General features: G+C 40.9%; 1 protein-coding gene across 4 annotated transcripts in view; it reads left to right on the forward strand.

Annotated features, from left to right (window-relative positions):
* Window positions 1–20,100, forward strand: part of CNRIP1 (cannabinoid receptor interacting protein 1) — a 33,044-nt gene extending 12,944 nt beyond the window's left edge. For 2 of the 4 annotated variants that reach the window (XM_010380637.2, XM_030921795.1), the window contains one exon: window positions 9,982–10,986. In XM_010380637.2, the coding sequence (XP_010378939.1) occupies window positions 9,982–10,146 (165 nt within the window). In that variant the 3' untranslated portion in view covers window positions 10,147–10,986. Of the gene's footprint in view, window positions 1–9,981; window positions 10,987–19,781 lie in introns of those variants that run through there. The other 2 variants (XM_010380638.2, XM_010380636.2) reach the window with 2 other exon arrangements.
* Window positions 20,101–22,027: the final 1,927 nt, after the last annotated feature.

The raw sequence follows: 22,027 nt of genomic DNA on the forward strand, positions 1-22,027 counted from the left end.
ATGAATTTTTTTTTTTTTTTTTTTTTTTTTTGAGACAGAGTGTCGCTCTGTCACCCAGGCTGGAGTGCAGTAGCGTGATCTCGGCTCACTGCAAGCTCCACCTCCCAGGTTCACACCATTCTCCTGCCTCAGCCTCCCGAGTAGCTAGGACTACAGGCGCCCACCACTGCGCCCAGCTAATTTTTTGTATTTTTAGTAGAGACGGGGTTTCACCATGGTCTCGATCTCCTGACCTCATGATCCGCCTGCCTGGGCCTCCCAAAGTGCTGGGATTACAGGCATGAGCCACCGCGCCCTGCTCAAATTTATGAATCTTATTTCACTTTTTAAAATCATGTAAATCATCTAAGATGCTGGGACACATTCCCAGCCTTCCCCTCTGTGCCCAACCAAAAAGGAATTCTACAGGGACTTGAATGGCTTTCTGTTCTGTTTGGTGTGATCATAAATGACAGTATTTGAGAATTTGACTTTCTTCAAAAAATAACTAGTGCAACACCCTTAAGGGTAAGTTTGTTTTATTTATTTATTTATTTATTTATTTATTTATTTATTTTTTTTTTTTTTGAGATGGAGTCTTGCTCTGTCACCCAGGCTATGGTGCAATACTGCGATCTCGGCTCTCTGCGACCTCCACTTCCCAGGTTCAAGCGATTCTCCTGCCTCAGCCTCCTGAGTAGCTGGGATTACAGGCACCTGCCACCACGCCCAACTAAGTTTTGTATTTTTAGTAGAGACGAGGTTTCACCATGTTGGCCAGTCTGGTCTCAAATTCCTGACCTCAGGTGATCCGCCCACCTTGGCCTTCCAAAATGCTGGGATTACAGGCATGAGCCACTATGCCCAGCAGTTTGTAATCTTTTTTTTTTTTTTTTCTTTGAGACAGAGTCTCGCTCTGTCGCCCAGGCTGGAGTGCAGTGGCGCAATCTTAGCTCACTGCAAGCTCCGCTTCCCGGGTTCACGCCACTCTCCTGCCTCAGCCACCCTGAGTAGCTGGGACTACAGGCGCCCACCACCAAGCCCGGCTAATTTTTTTCATATTTTTAATAGAGACGGGGTTTGCACCATGTTAGCCAGGATGGTCTTAATCTCCTGACCTCATGATCCTCCCACCTCGGCCTCCCAAAGTGCTGGCATTACAGGCATGAGCCACTGCACCTGACCGCCGTTTGTAATCTTTATACTATGTTAGAGCTAAAAGTGGCCTTAGAAATTAGATAGTGGAATACACTTTTCATTGAAAACTCAGGCCCACCAAGTTATGTCTAGGATCACACAGTTAGAGATAAATAGTATCCTGATATTCTTTTTTTTTCCTATTTATTTTATTTATTTATTTTTTAGATAGGATCTCACTATTACCAGGCTGTTATCTCACTGTTACCCAGGCTGGAGTGCAGCAGCATGATCACAACTCACTGCAGCCTTGACCTCCCAGACTCAAGCAATCCTCTCACCTCAGCCTGCTGAGTAGCTGGGACTACCACTGTGTACGACCCATACCCGGCTAATTTTTTTTTTTTTTTTTTTTTTTTTTTTGTAGAGGTTGGGTCTCTGCTGCCCAGGCTGCAGTGAAGTGGCATGATCCTAGCTCACTGCAGCCTTGACCTCTGGCAAGTGATCCTCCAACCTCAGCCTCTCAAGTAGCTGGGACCAGAGGCACACACAACCATACCCAGCAAAACTTTTTTATATTTAGTAGAGACATGGTATTGCTGTGTTGCGCAGTCTGGTCTTGAACTCCTTGCCTCAAGTGATTTTCCTGTCTCGGCCTCCCAAAGTGCTGGGATGACAGGCATGAGCTACCATACCCAGCCTTAATATCTTCTTTACTTCCTTTTTTTTTTTTTTTTTTTTTAAGGCAGAGTCTTGCTCGGATGCCCAGGCTGGAGTGCAGTGGCGTAATCTTGGCTTACTGCAACCTCCGTCTCCCAGGTTCAAGTGATTCTCCTGCCTCAGCCTCCCGAGTAGCTGGGATTACAGGCAGCCACCACCACGCCCAGCTAATTTTTGTATTTTTAGTAGAAACAGGGTTTCACCATCTCAGCCAGGCTGGTCTTGAACTCCTGACCTTGTGATCCACCTGCCTTGGCCTCCCAAAATGCTGGGATTGCAGGCATGAGCCACCGCACCCAGCCTCTTTATTTCCTTTCTTTGTCTTATCACTATATAGTCACCAGACTGGCTAAAATTGAAAGGACTGGCAATGCCAAGTGTTGGAGAGGATATAGAGCAATTGAAATTCTCATTGCTGGTGAGAATATAAAATGGGCACAATCACTTAGGAAAAGTTTAACAGTTTCTTATAAAGATAAATGTACTTTATAAGACCTAGAACTTTTAGTCCTATTTAGTGAAGAGAAATGGGAAACATTTACTAAAAAAACCTCAAACAATACAGGAATAGAAAGGCTTGAAATTCAGTGGAAATTGATAGGTCACACCACACTAAAAGTCACAGATATATATTTATACTGAATTTGTTTACGAATAAAGTAACATCATGTTTCTTGTAAGATTGTTCTGTCCTCCCAAGTCAATGGATTTCTAAGTGATCTTGATTAATTTCATGTCTGCAGTAGAAGTAGGTGGCATGGTGAATAGAAAGAAGTACACTGGAGATTCTATGCCAATGGGTTGTAAGACCACCAAAATTGTTTAAAACAAGCTCTTTAGATTCATCATTTGTTACTGAGGACAACAGATGAGTCTCCTCTCCTTGGAATCAGATGTGTTCTCTTCCACATTAGTTGTGAAGTAAAAAGTGGACCCAGGCTTGCAACTCATAAGAATACTATGGCAAATAAAATGTCCAGGTAGAGTGTCTGTCTCTGCTGGGGCTACTAAAACAAAATACCATAGATTGGATGGCTGAAACAACAAACATCTATTTCTCAGAGTTCTGGAAGCTGGGAAGTCCAGAAATCAAGGCAATAGTCTGGTGAGGACCCTCTTTTTCATCCATAGACACTTTCTTGATGTATCCTCACATGGCAGAGAGAGAAAGAGTTCATCTTTCTCATGTCCCTTATGAGGCCACTGAACCCATTCATGGGGGCTCCACCCTCATGACCCTCATACTTCCCAAAGGCCCTACCTCCACATACCATTACAGTTAGGATTTAGGTTTCACCATATGAATTGGGGCTGGAGGAGGGCATAAACATTCAGTCCACAGCAATGCCCGAAAGCATTCTACCTGTAACAATCCATGTAATTTCTCATTCAGGGAGGAAAAAAACTGTCCACTATAAGGATTCATATCAGCAGTTTTGTACAGTGATAAATAGCTCCTACCTGGGAATTAGGAGACCTAGGTTCTTGTCTGGCTCCTATCATTGGCTGGCTTTGGAGTCTAGACTGGGGGCAAGTCATTTAACCTCTCTGAATCTTAGTTTTTTCATCCATAAAATGGAGATAACAAAACCAGGCACAATATTAAAGTGGAATGATGTATGTGAAAGTATCGCATAAAATAGAGTGCTATACAAATAGACAGAATTATACCTATGCATAAATTGTACCACCCAGGAAGCCTGCCTGGGTAGATATTCCTTAGAAGGCACAGATGGGCTGGGAGGGAGTGAAGAGCCTGTATAGTTGTTCCTGTTCTTTAAGAATGTCAGCTTTCAAGACCCCATCTGTTCCTACCCAGACAAGAAGAAATTCTGAGCTAGGTAGTAAGAGGCCCAAGAAATAGAACTCCAAAAGAAAGAATAGGAAGAGGGCTAATGGGAAATGTAAACAGCTAAGGCATGGGGGAGAAGAAGACATATACATAGTTACTAGCACTTACATTTACTTCAGTGTGACCTTAGGTCCAACATTAATAAACTGAATTTGAAATATTAATATGAACACTTAAATATATCTTTAGCTGTGACTGTTGCCATCAGCAGCTTTTAACTTTGGTCTCCCTTGTTACTGAGAATTCTTAGATTGAGACTTCTAAAAATTTTTTCAGACATAAGCCTTACGTTTTTTCTTGTCTGTGGTTGTAATCAGCTTGGTGGGCTTTTTATTTTTATAACTGACTTTTATTTCGAAAAATAAAAATCTCAGCATTGTTTCTCTCACTTACCTAGCATGATTTTAAGCTGCTTCCTTCAAAAAATTAGCTGGTGTTTGAAAAATATTATAAAATATTTTTAGTATAAAGTTTATTTCCGTGTATATGTTATTACAAAATTTTTATAATTTAGAATTCAAATTTTAATTGTAAAATTTAGTTGCACTTAAAGTGTGCAATGCCCTGTGCTGGTCAAAAATAATCAATACTAGGCCGGGCGCAGTGGCTCAAGCCTGTAATCCCAGCACTTTGGGAGGCCGAGACGGGCGGATCACGAGGTCAGGAGATCGAGACCATCCTGGCTAACACGGTGAAACCCTGTCTCTACTAAAAAAAAAAAAAAATACAAAAATCTAGCCGGGCGAGGTGGCAGGCGCCTGTAGTCCCAGCTACTCGGGAGGCTGAGGCAGGAGAATGGCGTAAACCCGGGAGGCGGAGCTTGCAGTGAGCTGAGATCCGGCCACTGCGCTCCAGCCTGGGCGACAGAGCGAGACTCCGTCTCAAAAAAAATAAATAAATGAATACTAAATCCTCTAAAACTCTTGGTGAAGTATAAAATGGGATTTTGATTTATACATACCACCACTAACCTATTGTGAACAGTCATAATTTCCTTAGAATGCACATATTTTTAATAGAATTTATAAAACCCCTTAGGCTTGCAGGCTGTATATATTATTGTAAGATGATAAATCCATTTCACTGTTTAAAAAATTTCTGATTTTAAAAGTAACATTTATTGTAGAAAAAATCTGAACAAATTTACAAGAAAAAAACAACCCCATCAAAAAATGGGCAAAGGATATGAACAGACATTTCTCAAAAGAAGACATTTATGCAGCCAACAGACACATGAAAAAATGCTCATCATCACTAGCCATCAGAGAAATGCAAATCAAAACCACAATGAGAAACCATCTCACACCAGCTAGAATGGCAGTTATTAAAAAGCCAGGAGCTGGGCGCGGTGGCTCAAACCTGTAATCCCAGCACTTTGGGAGGCTGAGACGGGCGGATCACGAGGTCAGGAGATCGAGACCATCCTGGCTAATACGGTGAAACCCCGTCTCTACTAAAAAATACAAAAAACTAGCCGGGCGACGAGGCGGGCGCCTGTAGTCCCAGCTACTCGGGAGGCTGAGACAGGAGAATGGCGTGAACCCAGGAGGCGGAGCTTGCAGTGAGCTGAGAGCCGGCCACTACACTCCAGCCTGGGCAGCAGAGCAAGACTCCGTCTCAAAAAAAAAAATAAATAAATAAATAAAAATAAAAAGCCAGGAAACAACAGGTGCTGGAGAGGATGTGGAGAAATAGGAACAGTTTTACACTGTTGGTGGGACTGTAAACTAGTTCAACCATTGTGGAAGACAGTGTGGCGATTCCTCAAGGATCTAGAACTAGAAATACCATATGACCCAGCCATCCCACTACTGGGTATATACCCAAAGGATTATAAATCATGCTGCTATAAAGACACATGCACACATATGTTTATTGTGGCACTGTTCACAATAGCGAAGACTTGGAATCAACCAAAATGTCCATCAATGACAGACTGAATTAAGAAAATGTGGCACATATACACCATGGAATACTATGCAGCCATTAAAAAGGATGAGTTTGTGTCCTTTGTAGGGACATGGATGCAGCTGGAAACTATCATTCTCAGCAAACTATCGCAAGAACAGAAAACCAAACACCGTATATTCTCACTCATAGGTGGGAACTGAACAATGAGAACACTTGGACACAGGAAAGGGAACGTCGCACATTAGGGCCTGTCGTGGGGTGGGGGGAGGTGGGAGGGATGGCATTAGGAGATATACCTAATGTAAATGATGAGTTAATGGGTGCAGCACACCAACATGGCACATGTATACATATGTAACAAACCTGCACATTGTGCACATGTACCCTAGAACATAAAGTATAATAAAAAAAATCTGAGTGAAAATAGAAAAATTCAATTTCTTAGAAGGTTATATTTTTCATTTTTTCTATATAATTTTACATATGTGAGCTCATAATGTATATAAACCATTCCAATTCATCTTTTAACATTTTTCTAAGCATTTCCTTGAAGCATTGACAACCCTAAACTCCTTTTTAATGGCTCTGTAAATTTATCATATGGATATGCTGCCATTTTCATATTTTCCTAATGTTGGATGCTTAGATTGTTTCTGGTGTTCAGAAATTGTCACCAAGTTATTAGAGGAATAGTGTCTCTTTAAAAGTTTGTATTTCTTTAATTACTAATTACATTTGAATGTTTTTGCAGGTGTTAGTCATTTTTTCCTTTTTTTTTTTTTTTTTTAAAGACAGGGTCTTGCCCTGTTGCCCAGGCTGAAATGCAGTGGCAGGATCTCAGCTCACTGAAACCTCTGCCTTCTGGGCTCAAGTGATCCTTTCACTTCAGCCTCCTGAGTATCTGGGACTATAGACACACACTCCCATGCCCAGCTAATGTTTTTAATTTTTTGTAGAGACAGGGTTTCACTATGTTGTCTAAGCTGGTCTTAAACTCCTGGGTTCAAGTGGTACTCCCATGTTGGCCTCCCAAAGTGCTGGGATTACAGGCATGAGCCACTGCACCCAGCCAATTTTTTTTTTTTTTTTTTTGATGAACTGTTCCAATTTTTTATTCCAATGTTCTTAGTAGTACTTACTGATAAAGCATATAGTCCTTTATGTTAAGGATAATGACTATTTGGTAATACTTTTGGGAAATACAGTTTTGGTTTAATTTTTTTTTCTAGCAATCATTAAATTTTTGAAAATACAAATAAGAACATAGAAGAAAATCAGTTAGGTGCGGTTGTTCACGCCTGTAATCCCAGCACTTTGGGAGGCCGAGGCTGGTGGATCACGAGGTCAGGAGTTCGAAACCACCCTGGCCAACATGGTGAAACCCTGTCTCCACTAAAAATACAAAAAAAAAAAAAAAAAATTAGCCAGGCGTGGTGGTGGGCACCTGTAATCCCAGCTACTCAGGAGGCTGAGGCAAGAGAATTGCTTGAAACCAGAAGGCGGAGGTTGCAGTGAGCTGAAATCATGCTACTGCACTCCAGCCTGGGCAACAAGAACAAAACTCTGTCTCAAAATAAAATAAAATAAAATAAAAATTAAAAATACAGAAATTAGCCAGGCATAGTGGCACACGCCTGTAATCCCAGCTACTCGGTAGGCTGAGGCAGGAGAATTGCTTGAACCTGGGCAGCAGAGGTTGCAGTGAGCCAAGATCACTGCACTCCAACCTTAGGCAACAGAGCTAGACTCCATCTCAAAATAATAATAATTTAAAAAGAACACAGGAAAAAATAAAAACAGTCTATCAGAATTTCTAATATTAAATATATATACACACACACACATATATATACTTTTTTTTTCTTTTTTTTTTTTTTTGAGACAAGGTCTTTCTCTATCGTCCGGGCTGGAATGCAGTAGCATGATTATAACTCACTGCAGCCTCAAACTCCTGGGCTCAAGCAACCCTCCTATCTCAGTCTCACAGGGTGTGCCACCAAACCCAGCTAATTTTCAAACATTTTTTGTAGAGGCAGGGTCTCACTATATTGCCCAGGCTAGTCTCAAACTCCTGGTCTCAAGCGATCCTCTCATCTTGGCCTTCCAAAGTGCTGGAATTACAGGTGTGAGGTGCTGTACCCAGCCAAGTATAATTTTAATTGAATTAATACTTCATGTTCTTCATGGTACTCTGCTTAGTTCATGTAACAATATAAAATAAAAATTGTATTAAATACTTTACATTTTAAAATACTACATAGTATTCCATTATATAGATATGCCACAAATAGTGCCTTGATGATGGACCTTTAGTGTTGCATTGTTTACTACTCTAAACTTTGTGATGTTCTTAAGATAAATTATAAATGGAATTGCTGGGCCTGAATGTACTCACACCTTTAGCTTCATACAAATGATCCTTCCAAAAGACTAATTCAATTCCCATTAGCAGCATTTAGAATACCTGTTTTCTTATAGCTCATTAAAAATGGGTATTTCTATTTTTCTTAACTTTGAGGTATAGTTTACATGTAATTGACTCATCTTAAGCATACAGTTCAATGAGTTTTGACCAACATATATGTACAGCCATGTAATCACCACCCCAATCAAGATGTAGAATGCTTCCATCACCCCTAAAAAGTTCCCTCTTGTACATTTGCATCAATTCCCCTTCTCACCCTGGCCCTAGATAACCACAGATGTTTCCTGTCAGTGTAGATTGCATTCTGTCACTGTGTAGATGGACTCATACAGTATGTATTTTGGGGGCCTAGATTATTTTGCTCAGCATGTCTTTGAAATCCACCCCTGTTGCTCCTTGAATCAGCATGTCTTCCTGTATTGTTCAGCAAAAGGCCATTTTATAAATATACCAAAACTTGCCTATCAACAGGTGAATAAACATTTGGGTCAATTCCAACCTGGGGCTATTGTGAATAAAGCTACTGTATGCTTATATAGGTCTGTAAGCCACGAATCTCTAAAAAGAGATAATTCACTTTCATACCTGGGAGGTCTGTGGACTCTAGGTATATCATCCACTATTTCAAATCGAGCAAATTTCCCAAAGGAAAGCCTAGATCTTGTTTTGGGATCAAATTAGCAGGATGAGGCAATGGTGCAAGATATAATTTTGAGAGCATCTTGGAAAGCTATCCGGGAAGCACCTGATCACCCTCCTCCTGTATCAGCAAGAAGCATAAGACTCCTAATGCTCACTGCCTTCCTCTGTCCACGTCTTCTGGCTCATGACAAGTCTAAGAATACTGCCAAGTCAGTCCCTGTCCCCTCCCATGACAGGGGAGGGTCAGAGGAGAAAATAACGACAGGCATCATGTGGTTTAATGCCAGATCCCCTAAATAGCTCCAGAAGGCAGTAGCAGGGTCAGGCTACCCCACAGGCCACTTGAGCATCTGCCCAGTGGCCTCCAGGGTATTCCGTGTACTCTTCTCAGCGGCAAGAGATGTGTACTTTATACCTCAGGAGCGCTCTGTGCAGTGATTTACAGGGCCTACCTTCTGGAAGTAGAATGCAAACTTCTTAAGAGCAACAATCCTGCCTTATACAAATTTTTATACATGCATAGTAGATACTCAAATATGGTTTTGGATAATGTATAAGCCCAAGATGTAGGCATGGACTCCTGACTTATAAGTACTCAATGTTTAGTAGTTAAAATAGAGCCTTTAACAAACACTTCCAATGAAATATTTTTGGTTATCACTTTGAATGAAATATTTTTCTTTGGAATTAAAACTAATGGTGGAAATTATATCTTATGTAGATGTATTGTACATAGGTTGTTTTGTACCATTGTATTTTGAGAAAAGCCAGTAAACCTTATTCCTCCTTTTCCCTTTGCCATTCCCCTTCTGTAGCAGGGACCATTTGGGGGGTGAACATGGTGTTTGTTTTAGAGACAGAATCTTGCTTTGTTGTTCAGGCTATTCTGGAACCCCTGGCTTCAGGCTAGCATCCTGCCTCAGCCTGGGGTTACAGGCATGAACCACTGCACCTGGCCAGCAGGGGCCATTTTAGAGTAAGCTTTAAAATTCTAAGTTTTCAAAAAATTAAACTTGAAAAACAAGATAAACTTTGGAGTTATTTTTATTAAAAGCAATATGATAGCAAGTGGCACACATACAATGGAAATCAGATTTTATAGAGAAGAATGGTTTACAGGCAGCTTTTTAGGAAAATATCTCCCATCACAAAGGAGGGAGCTAGAACACTAAAGGAAAGGCTTCCGAGCCTTGCAGACCAAGAGAATCCGGACTGGGTCTGCTTGATTATCCAGGAGCTATGACACTAATGTTAGCTCTCTTCTATTGCTCATGGCAGAATGAGGTTTTTATCAGGCATGTTTCTCTTCCCTCAGTTCACAGACATCGGAACCTTCGAGACGGTGTGGCAAGTCAAGTTCTACAATTACCACAAGCGGGATCACTGCCAGTGGGGAAGCCCCTTCTCCGTCATTGAGTATGAATGCAAGCCCAACGAGACACGCAGTCTGATGTGGGTGAACAAGGAGTCCTTCCTCTGAAAGTGGCTCTTTCTGATGCTGCTGGACAATCTTTTCAGAAACCCACTTTTAGATAAACCAGCGCAAGCCTTAAACAAGGCACGCTGCACCACTGCTGTTCCCCATCTGGTCCCGATGACCTACTAGCCCTGATTATTTTGAAAGTGTAATTCCCCTCTGATACAATATCCCTCACATTCAAGATGGTGATGTACCACCCCCGAGAATACTTCCGTCTGTATTTTGTGCTGATGTTCCTGCATCCAGTTGTTCTCAGTCATACTATTGACCACTCGTGACCGGAGTTCAGTGGCACTGGCAGGCTTATCTTGATCTTGACTGTTCCACTGACTGACTATGGTGTTTTGTTTCCAAGTAAAGTGATTTCCTCCTTTTTTTTGTTCAATGTTAAATTTAAAAATAACCATGTGTATGGGTCCTCCCATGTGTAATACGGTAACATGTAATTTGCAGTGTTTGTCAGCTTTCAAAGCAGGCTTTGTGAAAATGTAACACAAACAGCAGCGAATGGGGCTCCAATGTTGTGCTTCCTATCAACAGCTCCACTCTTTCAGGGAAGGATGATAACAAACCAGAAGGACAATTATGTACGTATTTATAATGTATTAAAACTCTTGTAAGTAACTTAAGGTATTGTGCAATGGCCTAGCCTAGTAGAAATGGGGGAAAAGCATTGCCGTGGACCATTGTTAAAGTGACAGGAGTTGTAGGGTTACCCCTTTGACAAGCTTCCATAGTCTTCAGACATGCACATTGATGGCATCCCTACATTCTTCTTCACTTGAACTTTGTAAAACTGCATATGGACCTGTAATCAACTTTTGATATTTCTTTTTTTTTTTTTTTTTTTTGAGACGGAGTCTTGCTCTGCCACCCAGGCTGGAGTGCAGTGGCCGGATCTCAGCTCACTGCAAGCTCCGCCTCCCGGGTTTACGCCATTCTCCTGCCTCAGCCTCCTGAGTAGCTGGGACTACAGGCGCCCGCCTCGTCGCCCGGCTAGTTTTTTGTATTTTTAAGTAGAGACAGGGTTTCACCGTGTTAGCCAGGATGGTCTCGATCTCCTGACCTTGTGATCCGCCCGTCTCGGCCTCCCAAAGTGCTGGGATTACAGGCTTGAGCCACCGCGCCCGGCCAACTTTTGATATTTCTTAATAAAGGCATTGAAAATCATGCCCTCAATAGCTATCTCGCAGGTGGATCCCTGCTCTAGGCCAGCTTCATTCAGGCCTCTATGCTACCCAGGATGAGGGAATGTATCTGGAGTAGAATTAGCACACCTATTCATGAATCAAGTCTGACCTTTTAGCAGGATTGCTCCAGCCAAATTTAACAGGGCTAGCACAGGCCCAGGTGCTTGGTGGGCAATCAAAAAATGCTTGTCCCTATCTCGCTCCACTACTCTTTCTGTGGTGACCCCTCCCTAGTTGGTGAGCTATGTGGTTCAGTAGCAGGAGAGCAATGGTGCTATAATAGTGTGTGTACATCATGGTTGAGGCCTCCTTGCCTACTTCCAGCACCTTGCACAAAGCCCATATACCATACAGTTTAAGGATAAATTCCATAAGAAGTCAAGAAACTTCCTCTTGAAAAGTAACATGCTATTTTCCAATAATATTGTAATATTTACTTGGGCAGCACAAATCCTACTGTGTTGGAAAAAGTTGGTTGGGGATTGTTTGTTTTTGCTACCTGTAAACCCTTCTTATAAGAAAATGCAAGCTGCTGGGAGTATTTTAAAGAGTTGATTCATTGTAGAACTGAATTTCAAAGGCTGGCACTCAACACCTTTTCCACCTGCAAATAGCTTACCTGCAGTGATGCTGTGCAGCCACCAGGGAACAGCAATGCCTTGCCTTTGGGGATCATAAATGATGTTAAAGGAGTGTAACATGTTTCTCAATAAGCTTGTTTTTCAAAAAAAAAAAAAAAAGTCTTCATTACAATTGCTAAAACATAAGTACTAACCCATTCCTAATCACTGTTTTTTTAAAACCAACACTCAATTATTTGAACAGACATTGAGATATTTAAAACAATGGATTTACTACAGAGGCTTAGGTTTTCTTCCAGAATATCCGATAGAAATGCAGAGTGATTAAAAGATTTAAAATAAAAAGTGGGAACTACACATTTTAATTTAATATTTACTACTTTGGTTAGTAAATATTTTCACTGGTGAAACAGTTTTCCAAGCCAGTGACTAGAGCTTGAGTATTTGTGTTAAGGGTGGAGACATTATCATGACGTTTGCAATAATCCATAGGTTTTTTTTTTTCTTTTTTTTTTTGAGATAGTCTCGCTCTGTTGCCCAGGCTAGAATGCAGTGGCATGGTCTTGTCTCACTGCAACCTCCACCTCCCAGGTTCAAACAATTCTCTTGCCTCAGCCCCCTGAGTAGGTGGGATTACAGGCACGTAGCACCATGCCCAGCTAATTTTTATATTTTTAGTAGAGATGGGGTTTCTCTATGTTGGTCAGGCTGGTCTTGAACTCCTGACTTCGTGGTCTGCCTGTCTTGGCCTCCCAAAGGGCTGGGATTACAGGTGTGAGCCACCGCACTGGGCCCATACTTTTTTTTTTTTTCTAACTAAAGGCTTTATTTAGAGTTTGAAATGAGTCAAGGCAGACATGGAGGAAACATGTCCTGGGATAACTGCTCACACTGTCCCACAAACGAGCCAGAAGATGAGCCCTGGCAGAGCACCTGGAGCGTGTGAGTCCTGCTCACATCCTGGTCACCACACCTTTCTCTGTCTCAGTTTGCTTAGCTCTAAAACAAAGGGGTAGACTAGAAGAATTCTGAAGCCTTTTGAGAGTTATGGTTTGTACCTCTATTTTACACTCCTTAAAAAAAAAAAAAAAGGAAAGTGTGTGTGCATATCTGTGTATGTTGTATGTGTATGTGTTCCCTTAGGGCCAGAAGTCAGGTTGAATCAAGGGAGGTGGGGAGGAGATGGAGATGAAGTAACAGAAAAACTTAACAGCTAATCTGCACGTTAAGTGATCTCTCCTGGCATATACTGTTCTACTTATGATTGGGCTCCAGCCCAGTCTCTCTGGCTACTTTTCACATAGCTCTCCTCCTACTCCAAAATTTGAGTGCTCAGCTATATCGAGCTGCTGAGTTGTAACTTTGCCCCTCAGCCATCTGGAAGGGCTATTTTTACACGAGTTGTAGCCACGTCTCTCTACCTCCAAGCATCAGATGGCTACCCAGAAGCTTGAGGAACTAGGCCATCCTTCCAATTATGATGATGACTAAAACACTTTTGAACAGGTGGAAGAATAGAAATGCCTTGAGTTTATATTTTGTGACACCTCGCTTATTGAGAAGTCACTTATCCAGCCATCTAAACTATCTGGATCACAGTTAAGAACAGAAAACATGCCAAAAAATAAAGATCCCTGTCAGATGTCACAAAGTCCATTCACTAAAGGCTTGGGTCTTCTCTCAAGTCCTCATGACTCCTATTTTAGACACAGTTCTAACAGGTGGGGTGATCTGGTTTCTGACTCTTACAAAATTGGAAGTAGAACAATTGGAAGAAGACAATATCTACCTCTACAGTAGATATACTGAAAATATTCTTTTTTTCAGAGAGGACAGAAAACTATAAAAAGCAGACAAAGTAAGTCAAAAGAATAGCAGATGGGGACATCTCTATGCTGTAGGTACACAATCCTGTACTAAAACCGCAGTAGTTTCTGTAGATATCAAAAATTGATAAGCATAATGATATTCCTGATTAATTTAGAAAGAGGGCCCATTATCATCAGCATTGTATCATGGTTCAGTGTTTAAAACTCAGATTCTCCACCAAGTGTGGTGGCTCACGCCTGTAATCCCAGCACTTTGGGAAGCTGAGGTGGGTAGATCGTTTGAGGTCAGGAGGTCAAGACCAGCCTGGCCAACATGGCAAAACCCCATCCCTACTAAACATATAAAATTTACTCAGCATGGTGGAGCACACCTGTAATCCCAGCTACTTGGGAGGCCGAGGAAGGAGAATCACTTGAATCCAGGAGGAGGAGGTTGCAGTGAGCCGGGATCACGCCACTGCACTCCAGCCTGGGCTTCCGAGGGGATTCCTTCTCAAAAAAAAAAAAAAAAAAATTCAGATTCTGGGTGAAAATACCTCAATTTAAATCCCGGCTCAGCTGTTTATTAGCTGAATGGTTTTAGGCAAGTCACTTAATACCTCTGTGCCTCAATTTTCTCATTTGGAAAATGGAGATAATAGTATTTACCTTGCAGAATGGTTATGAGGATTAAATAAGTTAATGCACATTACAAATTTAGAACAGTTCCTGGCACAAAACATCATTATTCGGTATATTTCATTAAGAAAGAAAGGGAGGCCAGGCACGGTGGCTCATGCCTGTAATCCCAGCACTTTGGGGGACCAACACAGGCGGCTCACTTGAGCCCAGGAGTTTGAGACCAGCCTAGGCAACATGGCCGAACCATGTCTCTGAAAAACACAAAAATTAGCTGGGCGTGGTGGTGTGCAACTGTGGTCCCAGCCACTCAGGAGACTGAGGTGGAAGGATCTCTTGAGCCCTGGAGGTGGAGGTTGCAGTGAGCTGATATCCTACCACTACACTCCAGCCTGGGTGACACAGCAAGACTCTGTTTCAAAAAAAAAAAAAAAAAAAAAAAGTAAAAGAAAAGGAGTGATACGTTTTCAAACAAAATTATTTAAAATGCCAAGAGAGAAACTAAAGGAGTTTAAAAAATAAAACTTATTTTCCTAAAATATTCCATGAATGGATTTCAGATAATGGCCAAAGGTTATACTCTATTTTGATGCTTGGAAAGGTAACATTTTTAATTATTTAAAAATAGTTTAAAATAGTATATTTTAAGATATGTTAGAAAGACTTTTTCCACAAACAGGCATTTTAAGTCTCCTATATAAAGACAGTTTTGAAGAATATACAGACATCAAGACAATCAGAAAACTTAAGATTTTCTGATTTAAAAGATAAGGTCAAGAATGATGTCAGTTTCTTTTGTTATTTCTTTTAATCCTCTTAACAGCCCTGTGAGGTAGGCAGCATGTGTCATGTCTCCATTTTACAGAGGAAAAATGTCTCAGAGATTCAAAAATAAGGGCTCAAATTTAAACAGCTCATTTTATAAGAAGCTACTTTATTTGATCTTTAGTTTTCGCATTTATGAAATGGTGATAATAACATTCACTTCACAACATGTGTTAGGATTAAATGATATATCACATGTAAAGTTCCTTGTTTTTCTTCTCCCCATCACTGTTCTCTTGACAAATGTATTTCATTTAAAATCACCTCATTACCTGCCCACTCTCCTGCAGTGTTTGTTTTTATAACCTGGTAGTTTTGCCTTAATTTGTTTGCAGCCTAGCAGGTAGCTTGTTTTCCCAAAGAAAGTTACTGTGGATATATTAATTGTTGCCAACAATTGTTGCCAACAAACAGAAGTATTCGGTTGCTAGAAACTCATTTGCCTATAGTTCTCTTTATAGCAAATTACTTGCACATATTTTCTCTTTGAAGCCATGTTAACTACAGTTAGAGCACTAGGTAAGACTAAAATTTTTCCTTAACAAGTAGGGTATTTCATTCTCCACTTGCTAACAAATGAAAAATACAGTATTTCTGGCCCTACTTTAACAGTAATCCCGACATGCATTCTAGTCTCTGGTTACAGTGAATTTCTTATTCTCCTGCAGATCTACCAAGTCCAAAGCAGTTTTCTTGCCACTGCACAGCCTGTTCCCTCTGCTTGGAATGCCCTACTCCATTTCCTACCTTGCAAACGCCTTCAAGTGCCAGCTTAAATGTCACTATGAAGTCTTTCCTGACTCCTCTAAAACGTTGAGTCAAGAAAAATATTGAAATATTGTTTACTCAGATATTTTATTATCCTATTTCTGAAAAGCTTTACAACCCTCAACCTAACTTCTGCTTTTCTTAAGATCTCTGGACAGCTTCCACATCTTACTGACTCAGGGAAGATGAGCTGACTCAACAAAAAGGTGATGAGATTCTAGAAAGAGCTGGCTGGCTGGCTAGCTGGCTGACCGGTTGCAAACTAGCCAGCAAGAAGTTTGCAATATATCAGCCTTTATGGGGTTAGTTCTCCTGCTCCCTTTAAAGGAGACTAAAAGTAGGAAAGTGGATGAGAAAGAAAAAAGTTTCTGAATTCTCTTACTGACTTTGTTCCAGTGAATTTGCCTTGTCACGTTCGTATTATTAATGATGATAGTCCTAAGGTATGTTATTCTTTGAAGTTTATGAAGTTGTTTATTTTCATCAGGGTAATCACTTGTGCTGCTTACCAAATGTTTCCAGCCCTCCCCCATCAAGGCACATGATAGGATCTGACCTCCATGGCCTGGGCTAGGGCCATGTACTGGTAGCTCTGGCTAATGAGTTGTAAGCAGAAGTGACACATGTCATTTCAGGCTGAAATTATCCAACAGTCTGTGCAATGCCAACAGAACTCTTTTTCCCTTTGCCATGGCAAATAGCCACTTTCGAGATGATTGATCATCTTATGTCCTGGAGTGAGAAGATACGGCATGGAACCCTAGCCAACTTTTGTTGGACCCATAGCATAAGTGAGAAATAAACTTTTCTCCCAATATTTTATTGTGAAAAATGTTGAAATGTATAGAAAAGTTGAAAGACTTGCATAAGACACATTCCCATACCTATCACCTGGATTTCACAGTTAACATTTTGCTATATTTGCTCTATCCCTTATCTGTCCTTTATGTTGTTATCAATCTGCTTTTTTGGGGTGGAGAGATGAACAATAAACTATTCTATAAACCATCACTAAGATTCTGGGGTTGTTCATTACTGCAGCATAACTTTGCCTTTCCTGATCCGCATCTGGGGAATCCAGACCACCTACTCTTCTTTTCTACTGAAGACAGTAAAGTAAAACTTCTCCAAAAAGAAAAAAGTAATAGTTTGAAGTTGGTTCTAAGAAATCATTGCCTACCAGGGAAAGTCAGAAGTCACAAGGTGGATTAGGAGAAGGATTAAACCATCTTTTTTTCCTTCCATGGTCTTAAAAAATAAGATAAATTGTAACTGACCTAGTTTTGATGAGGCTGTATTTGGAGGTAGAGAGATGAATTAAATGGGGAAAGGAAAGTCAAAATTAGCATCCATTGACTATCTTTTGTATGGCAGACATTTTGTATATATATGATCTCATTTAATTTTCAAAACCACCCTGAAAATTACATATGATTTACATTTTTTAAAATGAGGCTATTAAGCTCAGAGAGGTTAGGCTACCTGCCCAAGGTCACATATCTAGTGTGAATAGAGGAGACAGAATGAAAATCCAAATCAGTATGACTCCAACACGCTTACCCTCCTCTAGAAGTTTACAGACCCTTGGCCTCTGATAGCCAAGGGTATTTCCTTCCACTGAAATGACCATCCCAAGGGGGACGATGACCCAAGAGGTAACAATGGTGTTAGTGGCAACCTCCTCCCTCCATGCTTGAAGCAGAATTTGAAATGTCAAAATTATTTGACAAAAATATTTGAATGTTCAGAAAAGTTCAACAAGCCCACTAAACTTAGGAGCATTATGAATTTCCCAAAACTGAAACAGCTGATTTTTCCTTTACCTTTATCAGATAGTCACCTTCTTTGACCAAAAAAAAAAAAAATTAAAAATACTAATGTTGTTTTTTGTAACTCAAAACCCAGTTGGAATCTTGATCTTTTCACAGTTTATTTTTTAGGCTTGTGTTTGGTGTGAAGTAGATCTATATGATGTGTATATGAGTGTGTGTGTGTGTAAGGTCCTTAATTTCCCCCCAAATCTAGATGGTTACACTTTGAAATGCAATTCATATGACCATGCTGAGAGTCTGTTTTCAGAGTTTTCATGGCTACAAGCTAATGATGTTGGATTCCTATTAATTAATCTAAAAATAATGGGTATGGTAATGTAATTTTAAATAATCAGGCTTCCACTAAGGGAGTTTATCCTGGACTAGATAGCTCCTGGGGTAGGATGGGATAGCTAACCAAACTTGCCTGGAAAGACAACCTAAGTACCTATATAGGTCAAGGGAATTTGTCCTCACCCTATAGAAATAATCTAACACTGAATGACAAGTTTCTTCATAATTGAACACAGACTACCTTTAACTTTTCTATAGCATTTAACCTTTCCCTGAACATTTTTATAAGACTAAAGCCTTAAAATGAAGCTTGGATACACTCAAAAGGGTAGCAGGAGGGAGCTTTTAGGGGTGATGGAACTGTTCTGTATCCCGATAGCAGCCGTGGTTGAATGAATCTATACATGTATTAAAACTCATGGCTGTACACACACGTGCACACGCACACACATGCACACATGCATCTGGTGGACATCTGCTGCCTAAAGGTTCTGCCTTTCTTTTCTCTTCTTTTTTTTTGAGACAGGGGTCTTGCTCTGTAACAGCCCAGGCTGGAGTGTAGTGGTGCGATGTTGGCTCACTGCAGCCTTGACCTCCCAGTCTCAAGTGATCCTCTCACCTCAGCCTCCCAAGTAGTTGGGACCACAGGTGGCTACCACCACGTCCAGCTAATTCTTGTATTTTTTGTAGAGATGGATTTCACCATGTTGCCCAGGCTGGTCATGAACATTCTGCCTTCTGATCAAAAGCCTAATCCACGTTTACCATTGTCTCTGGAAAATGCCTTAAGGTTGATTGTACGAAGGTATTGCTTTGGCCAATGTGGTCCTTGGCAGTTCTGCATTGTCCTAGAACCTGTGAATCTTTTTGGAGCTTATCTATCTTGGGAGGGAGATTGTCTGAGCAGACTTGAAGGCAGGGGTGGAAACCACCTGCTGAAGACAATAAGGAGCATTTGGGAGGGTGGGTGGGGAAAATGAGACAGCACAGAGGGGAGGGGGCTGGAAGGGATCCCACTCCCTCGCTCCTGCCTGCATCTGGTGCCCCAGGAGCTGCTCTTGAGCAATGCCTCTCTAATGAGTTGTCGTGAACTTGTGCTTGTTCCTCCCTCAGGGAACAAGGGAAGACAGGCTTAAAGCTGCTAAAACGCTTGGAGAACATCCAAAGAGAAGCTTGACACAAATGCAATGTATTAGTGAAAACAGCTTGGGCCTGGCTAAATAGTGGCTATTTTAACAAAACAAACATATGGGAGTTGATGACAATTGTCCTTACAAAGAAACAATCTAGCCCTCTACACAGAGCTTGATGCTTCTTTATAGTCTTCACGGAATTCGCTTCACTGTGGTTTTCTTTTCTTTTCTTTTTTTTTTTTTTTTTTTTTTTTTGAGACAGAGTCTCGCTCTGTCACTCAGGCTGGAGTACAGTGGCACAATCTCAGCTCACTGCAACCTCTGCCTCCCGGCTTCAAGTAATTCTCCCGCCTCAGCCTCTCAAGTAGCTGCGCCTACAGGTGCACCACTACCACAGCTGGCTAATTTTTGCATTTTTAGTAGAGATGGGGCTTCACCATGTTGGTCAGGCTGGTCTGGAACTCCTGACCTCAAGAGATCCGCCTGCTTTGGCCTCCCCAAGTGCTGGGACTACAAAGTGTGTGAGTCACTGCACCCAGCCAACTGTGGTTTTCTCAAACTTATTCTGGTATCTATTTATTCTCAGGAGTGCCTGGAACAACAACCCCAAGGGATCTCTCTTACATGTGAATGTGAAGAATAAGCACATTCTTCAATGTGTGCCATCATGAGGAACAAATGTTCTTTCTTTCCCCCCGCCCCCAAATTATTTGCTTTGCATTCTAGGAGAGGGCTTCTCACAGGCCATCAGAATTATTGGGGATGCTTGTTAAAATGTAGATTCCTAAACTCTACCTTTTTAGACCTGTTAAATTGAGCAAACTCTCTGAGGGTAAATCCAAAGCATCTGCATTTCAATAAGCACTTTAGGTGATTCTTATCATATTAAAGTTTGGAAAACACTACCCTAGGGTTTACTCACTGTACTCCTTATTAAAGTTCATTTATTCATTCAATAAACATTCATGTGCCAGGTCCCCTGGAGGCAGGAGATAGCAATAGGAGTGTGATAAGTAATCAAGTTGCTTATAGCCAAATAATTACAATAAAATGAGGCAAGTGCTATACTAGGAAAAATACAAAATACATCAAAACATAGAGGAGGAGCCTGTGGGAATTGGAAGCAGCTTCATAGATGATATTTGAGCTGCTTTCAGGCATAGAGAAGGTACTGCAGGGTATTGGCATGTGAAAATATATGATCCACTCTGGAAGAAGGAACTCTGGGTGGCTGGAGCATAGGGAAGAGAGGCATGGGTTGGGGCGAGGCTATGAGGAGCCTTCTAAACATGCTGAGCAGTTTTAGTTCTACAGAAAGTGGGAACCAGAGGAAGTTTTTAAATGTAAAATCATAGAATGATATTTGAGTTATGAAGCAATCTTCCTGGAGGCAGTTTGGAGGCAGGAGATGAGAACAGAGTCTTCTGCAGTGGTGAGGGGCGGGGAAGCTAAATGAGGATGATGGCAGCTGGGGTCTCTGAGGCGGAGTAACAGACCATGAGACTACAGGAGGGAAGAAGGAGGTGGGAAGCTGACCATGTCTGATAAAGGCTAATCTGAGTCAAGAACCTCATCCAGGGAAGGCATTTTCAATAGCCACATAACTCTTCCAGCTCAGAATCTGAAAGCAGACCTGATGCTTGAGCTTATGAGCAACTCCTAGTGTCTGGGCCCATTAGCAATAGTTTCTACTGTGCTAGAGAATAAGTTTAAAGATACTTGTTAAGTGAAAAACATCACCCCATAAAATATGTGATTAAATGATTCCATGTGTATTCTAAAAGTGTTAAGCACATAGAGAGAGAGAGGATAGGGGAGAGAGAGGCTGAAATTTGAGGAAATGCATAGGAAAGGCAAGATTACTATTGATAAGGAAGACAAGTGGGGTTGGGAGAGACTGGAATTGAAAGACCCCTGACAATTTACTCTGAAGTATTGTGCATGTTTCAATTGTTTTAACAATGAGTTTTATTGATGCATTGCTTTTACAATTTTTTAAAGCAATTTTTAAAAAGATGCTTACACATCTTCTTGGCTACCACTAGGTGGTACTAGTGGCAGGACAGATTGAACAGCTTTTACACTTCCTGTGTTCATCCATGACACTTGCATATCCATCGAATTTTAGACACCTGCATATGGGTTTAATTTCTTAACTTTACAGAGTAAAACAAATACCTTTGCCAATTATTATTAGCATGTGTCTTCAGAGCTTAGGAGTCAAAGTCCACAGATTATTTTTCTTCCTTCTTAGATAGAAAATGTAGTATTTTCTATATTTAATTTGTATCAAAACATTTACAAGTATAAAAAAGTATTCTTTCTGCATCAATCTAAGCTGCACACAGTTTGGTTCACATATTTCTAGACATTTCTCAAGCTCTCCACTTTAATGATATTCCCAAGTCAAATCTTAATCACATGCACAAAAATAATGAAACTCTGTGATGGCACTATTCACCTGTTCTCTCTAACTCCAAGACTGGCTTTTCTTTCCAACCACTTACCCTTAATTCTTTTAGGCTGTCATGTTTCCCATCACCTCAGTTGACATGGCAGGAGACAAAAGTGTTGCCACATCCTCTTTCTACACACACCCATGTTTATTGCAACCCATCATAATGCAGTATTTGTGATTTCACTTCTGGAAGCTTTTTTCCTTTTAAGCAGGGCTTATTGCCTCTTATATCACGGAACAGTCTGAACTAGCTACTGTATTTTCCTTTGTATGAAAACAACACTTCATTCCAAAACGAGATTCCCATTACTGGAGTTTGCATAGTCTAGAAGGGACACAGTGAAAACACTCACATGACCTACTAAGGATACCCA

This window comes from Rhinopithecus roxellana, chromosome 17 (genome assembly GCF_007565055.1).
Source record: "Rhinopithecus roxellana isolate Shanxi Qingling chromosome 17, ASM756505v1, whole genome shotgun sequence".
Lineage (NCBI taxonomy): Eukaryota > Metazoa > Chordata > Mammalia > Primates > Cercopithecidae > Rhinopithecus > Rhinopithecus roxellana.